General features: G+C 39.6%; 1 protein-coding gene across 5 annotated transcripts in view; it reads right to left on the reverse strand.

Moving 5' to 3' along the window:
• LOC107691191 (E3 ubiquitin-protein ligase mib1-like) overlaps positions 1-6,078 on the reverse strand; it is a 94,078-nt gene that overhangs the window by 2,662 nt on the left and 85,338 nt on the right. The window contains exons 19-21 of one of the 5 annotated variants that reach the window (XM_016489706.1): positions 4,330-4,416; positions 2,499-2,570; positions 2,003-2,103 (exon numbers count right to left, since the gene is read on the reverse strand). In XM_016489706.1, the coding sequence (XP_016345192.1) occupies positions 2,003-2,103; positions 2,499-2,570; positions 4,330-4,416 (260 nt within the window). Of the gene's footprint in view, positions 1-2,002; positions 2,104-2,498; positions 2,571-4,296; positions 4,417-6,078 lie in introns of all 5 variants that reach the window. The other 4 variants (XM_016489698.1, XM_016489691.1, XM_016489720.1 and 1 more) reach the window with 4 other exon arrangements.

The raw sequence follows: 6,078 nt of genomic DNA on the forward strand, positions 1-6,078 counted from the left end.
TCTGCCAGCAGGTGGCGCTTAAAGCGTTTCCTTGGTTTCCGCTGTAAACAAAGCAGTGCTGCACTTATGAACTGTAATATGCATTATACAGAGGCAAGATGAAAAGAAAAAATACCATCTAAACTTTTCTAAAGACAGTAAGTTCCCCTCAGACATGCATTCATATAAACTCCTACACCTAAATGAATCGCGATTTGTTTAGCATCTCAACCGATTTGAATCGTCACATATTTGAATCGATTTTCAACCGGCTCGCGGTTAATCGTTACATCCTTATTTTGTTGACAAATAATTTTTGTCATAATTTGTCAACGACATTTTTCTCACCGATGAAAACGAGGCGATAATGAAATAAAACTTGTTTTGAATGACAAAAACCTTGATAAAAATCTACTGATATTTTCGTCAACGAATAAAAACGATACAAAAATATTAGGCAGGGATGATTTGGGAAGAGATCCAGTCATATCTCACGCATGGTTAGGCATACATTTGAACTGTAACAGCCTATCGATCTCTCCGGCGGGACATAAGCTAGAATACACTTACTGCACGTCTCATAAAACGTTCAAAAAGGTCAATATGTGGGAGTAAGAGAAGAGCATTCATGTGGATAAATTTGAAAAGCATGACGACGCAAAAGCAAACTCAATTCAGTTTGGTTTTCTGAGCGCACGCACAGAAAAAGCGCCTCACACACGAGTACTGAATTCAGTTCTCTTTCACGTCGCATGAATAGAGAAATACCCACAAAATGATACCGAATTGTCCGTTTTGACGAGTATTCACGTAAACACACTCGGTTATGCTTAAGTGAAGGTAAACAGTTGGGAAAATATCGGATATGTATCAGTACATTGCATCAGTGCATTCGGTTTTAAAGGGACAGCAGCCTAATTTAGCTGCTGTTGTCTGTCATTAATGTTAATCAAGCAAACAAAAGAAAGACAGAAACTTACTCACTGCTCTTGACTGAATCACTTTAGTAGCCCTAATATCTGCTTGAAAGAATGTGGTAAGCAAATTGAAAGAACGCATATTATATAATAGGGCTGGGACAATAAATCAATGCATCGCGAATCGAGAAATGATTCTGGATTGATTCTGAGATTTTCCGAAGGCATTGCGATTCTCTCTTGAATCGATTCTGAGCTTAGTTTTTAATAGCAGATGGCACTGCGTGCTTTAGAAATAGCCGTAATCTGCTTGCTTTCAGTTCCTTACACACCATTTAAACCTAAAATAATCATTCATAAAGTTCGAAAAGGTTGAAGCGAATTACAAGGATGTTCACAGTGGGCTGTGTTTACATTAATCTCGCATCATAAAAGCATAAAAGCCGATGTGCAAGTACATTTAACCACTTACATTACTCAGCCGAACGCACAAGCGCTCTTCTTCGTGAGCATTTGAGTGTGCAGTTAAAAACTAGCCTAGAGCGCCATCTGCTTTTAAAAACTAAGCTCAGAATCGATTCGAGAGAGAATCACGAAAATCTCAGAATCGATCCATCATTTATTGTCCCAGCCCTATTATATAATCATTGGTATTTCATTGAAATCAGGACCATGTTCTTGTTTCTTTATGAGAAGTGGTTTTATATAATTTTAATACAAAGGTATGGTGTGCGTCACAGCAGTTAAATCTGTCTATCATGATAAAACCTTAATATCAACCTATACAATGAGTTTGGAAATTTTAGAGAAATGCTTAACAAATGCATTACACTGTAAATAAACCTATTAGATTTTAGTCGACTAAATCTACAGATTTATTCGGCTAAAATCTTATGATATTTAGTCGACTAAAACTAAAACAATTCAGATGACTAAAATATGACAAACTAAATGCCATTTTAGTCAGAAGACTATGAATAACACTAAATCAAAATTTGCAGTCAAAATTAACACTGCAATGCACATATGCATCGGCAGGATTTGTAACCGAAGCATGGAGAAAACGAGTGAATTATTATACCCCTACTGTAAGCTGTGATGCTTACCTGCTCTTTAATATCCTGCAGTTGCTGTTGTAACTTCTGTACATCTGCATTGACATTAGTGTTGTCTTTGTCCCTCTGCAAGGCTGGGATATTTCCGCTGGCTGAAAGGCAAAGCAGAAACCACTGAGAAAAGTATCACCAGTTCAATAGTCAATCATGCAGTTGGTGAAAGTTGATCTCTGGGCCTCGGCATTTGCAGATCCCAGAGCCTTCTAACTTATCTAAAAAAGGAACGACTTGATGATTGTAGAAGTTTCGTGCCTGTTCTGACACTTTACATGGCTTATAAGGGGCACCCTGGTGCGGGATCAACCCACAGCACTGAATCGCAGCAGGCCGCAAGCAGGCCTATGGTCCCGCTTGACAGCCGCTCCTACTCGTGTAGTGCAGGCCAGAAAGAATGACGTATGCTGAGGTGGAGATATGGACTTTGAGCCCAAAGGAGCAGGAAGGAGTTGAGGCAGGAAGAACTTGGGGTGAGGAATAGAATACTTACACCAACTTAGTGCCAGATTGTTGGGCTGGAGAAGATCCTGCGACCCCCCTGCCATTGAGTTAGAGCCCTCTGCTGAGAAGCAACCAGTCACAGTGTTATGTAATGCATGCACCCCTGCTGTTGGCTCGGGGGCCAATCCAGCCTGGCCTGTGGCATATTCTAGTTCTAAATATTCATTAGAGGGAGCAAAGGGAAGAGCAAGTTAACGTAAGTTTTTGACACAGTTGTTGTGGAAGGGAGATCCTTTAAGGCTGCAGGACTATCCTCCTGTGGAAGTGACGACAGTCACTATTATAAAAGAACGATTTTAAGTAGGGATGCACTGATGTGAACATTCTGGCCGATATTAATAAGCCCCCAATTACAATAGCACCCAATATATATGCAATTTTTAAATGTAAACATTTGTAATAACAGCCAATAAGCAATATAGTATCAATAAATCGTGCATCCCTAATTTTATGGTTTTCATACAGAAAAGGTTTTAGAGGCCGTAAGTGTTGAGAAGCCTGACATGGAGATATTTATGATGGATTAGTGTGAAATAAGACGACAGACTGGTTAATTTTAAGTCCGACAAGTTGGGAAAAAATTAGATGGATACTCACTAAAGGGGAAATTTATGGCGGCATAGTGAGAGACATTTCTTGGATTCAGGGGTTGGCTAGCAAGACTGGATCATTTCCACAAGATCATTTAACAGTCCCCAAATCTTATTTTCCAAAAATGATGTAGAATCTGTCCGACAGCATCATTAGTGGATGTTTCCTGTGTTCATATTCAAGTTCTCTTTAGTGGAAATTAAAGTTCTATGCCCACGTGATTGGCCACAGCCTTCAGATGCCAGTTTATCAAGTCCTCTTTTAGAGTGAGGAGCCTCTTACATGTGGGGACTAAAGTGCTCTAATCTTTAAAGTGACTGAAGCAGAAGAGAATCCCATCTATGGTGGCATTTCTCTCTCATTGCTCCGTCTACATGGAGAAAAGGGGGGAGTGTGCTAGGTCTATACGGGATGCTGCTTTGGTTTTGTGTGTGTGGAAAAGTGACGCCTTACAACAAACAGAGCTCAGGCACTAAAGACAGACCAAGATAAGAGCTAAAGGCTACATTCCTCTGTTGACTGGACTGTGTGCGAGTGTGTGTGTGTTTGTGTGGATCAGCATGTCTGTAGGTCAGCAGAGATGTCAGTGTGGATGGATGTGTTGGACATCTAAGCGAGGCTAAAAAGAAACAGATCCTCCTCTCTATAAATAAACACTGTAAAAAAAGTGAACTTACACCGGTATCCCTTTGAACTCAAACTAAACCAACATAAAGAACATGGGCAGTGTCATGATCACATACAAAAGGAACGATGTTGTAACGAATAGTGGTGAATCACAACTCAAAATAAGATGGGACTAAAATAAATCTTGGATAGCCCCTTTGACGTGTCCAATTATAGAAATATGCTGTGTTCTATGAAAAATGAATTTGGGGGTTCATTTTCACTCTTCCTAAAAATCCTTATAACTTGTAGCGCATGTTACGAAGACATTCCAGAGCAGTTACAAAGCTCATTCCAGGGTGTTGATATTATGCATTAAGAGGAGGGGCTACATGTCTGATATGAGTCATGAAAACACATTTGGGAAATAACAGATTAGTCATAACAATGGGGAGAAAAATGTGTGTGGGCAATAGAAACAGAGAAGCACCAACCAAAGCCAACATAAATATTAAACATGAGAGACATGAGAACCAAGGCAGAGAGAGGAAAGAGAAATTAAAAACGGGAACGTGTGGAAGTTCACTCACTAAGGTCCTCATCATCAGTGGCATCCTCCATACCTTTCCCTCCACAGCACAAAACGAAGGGAGTGCGGTGCTCCACCACGGCCCGACACTGTACACACTTTTTCATCAGGCTGGCACAGTCTGCAGGAATACACACAAATGCAAACACACACAAAGTACAGCGTTAAGGCCTGTTCACACTGGGACGAATATTGCGCGCGATTATCGCCGATGTTTAACGCCTCGTGACTAAACAAAGGGCGCCAATGTGAGTGTGCACACCGACGCGTAAAAGCGTCATTTTTTTAATAAACGCCTCGGGCTCGTTTTTTTGGTTTGATGCGCCGCGTTAAAAACTGACCGGACAATGAGACTTTATAAATTTTGTGCCGAGCACACAAAGCACACATACGACGAAGAGGAAGTAAGTAGACCAAGAAGATGCATCGAGACAAGATGAATGTAGAGCTTGTAGAGCTGCTGGTGTCTGAACACAAAGGGCTTTATGACAAACGCAACAGTGACTACAAAAATCTTGATAAGAGGGAGTTGTTATGGAGAGGAATTGCAGATTAAATAGGATTCGATGTGTACCGGGGTATTTCTGTTTTTCATTAAGCGCCATCTAATGTCAGGGAGTGAATTTGCACGTTCACTCGGCTCATCGACAGCGAAAATCGCTTGGGTATGAACACAAAAGATGCGTCGAAAAACGTTGGCGATAAGCGCGCGATAATCGTCCCGGTGTGTACGAGGCTTAAGTCTCCTATTTTATATCTGACAAACTTCGAAAGCCTCCAAATGATTAACATGATCAAAACTTTGAAAAACCTTGTGTACACAATCTACTACATGCCTTCTGTCAGCTGATTGATAGTTCATACTTTTGTAGAAAGTAAAAGGCTTTTTACGTATAACTCTAAAACGGTTCACCTTCAGGTCTGTATGCCTCTTTTTGCTGGGAAACTTTTACAGATTTTTAGTAAATGCAAGAATAACTTTTATTTTGTTAGCAATATTTCAGGATGAAACAATTTACGTTTTTATATCTCCCAATAATATATCTTACTAAGATATACTATTGGGAGATACAGAGTGACAACTATTTTCTATTCAGTTTATGCAAGTAGTCGGCTAGATCTAATTGATTTACAAGCTATCAGAATTCCACATTATTTTTAGGTATTTTTTTCCTCAAGTATGAACTCCATATTCTGCTATATTATACTATACAAGTCATGAAAGCCTCAATATGATCAATGTATCAATATGATACTCAATAAATACGCATATGCAAACTTAACAAAAAATAAATAAATGATTTCAAAGCAAATGAAAGTTGTCTGCTCAATTGTGCTCCTTCCTGCAAAAAAAATTATCTCTATGAAGAATTTCAGTCAGGTTTCAGGCCCCACCATAGCACAGAAACTGCACTTGTTAAAATTACAAAGGACTTGCTTCTTGCGTCAGACCAAGGCTGCATCTCATTGCTAGTTTTACTTGATCTTAGTGCTGCGTTCGACACTATAGATCATGACATACTCATAGATCGATTACAAAACTATACAGGTATTCAAGGGCAGGCTTTAAGATGGTTTAGATCCTACCTGTCCGATCGCTACCATTTTGTTCATTTAAATGGGGAGTCATCTCAATGATCACCAGTAAAATATGGAGTGCCACAAGGATCTGTCCAAGGTCCTCTGCTATTTTCAATATACATGTTGCCCCTTGGTAATATTATTAGAAAATACGGGATTAGTTTCCACTGTTATGCTGATGATACTCAACTATATATCTCAA

This window comes from Sinocyclocheilus anshuiensis, unplaced genomic scaffold, assembly GCF_001515605.1.
Source record: "Sinocyclocheilus anshuiensis isolate Anshui unplaced genomic scaffold, SAMN03320099.WGS_v1.1 scaffold894, whole genome shotgun sequence".
Lineage (NCBI taxonomy): Eukaryota > Metazoa > Chordata > Actinopteri > Cypriniformes > Cyprinidae > Sinocyclocheilus > Sinocyclocheilus anshuiensis.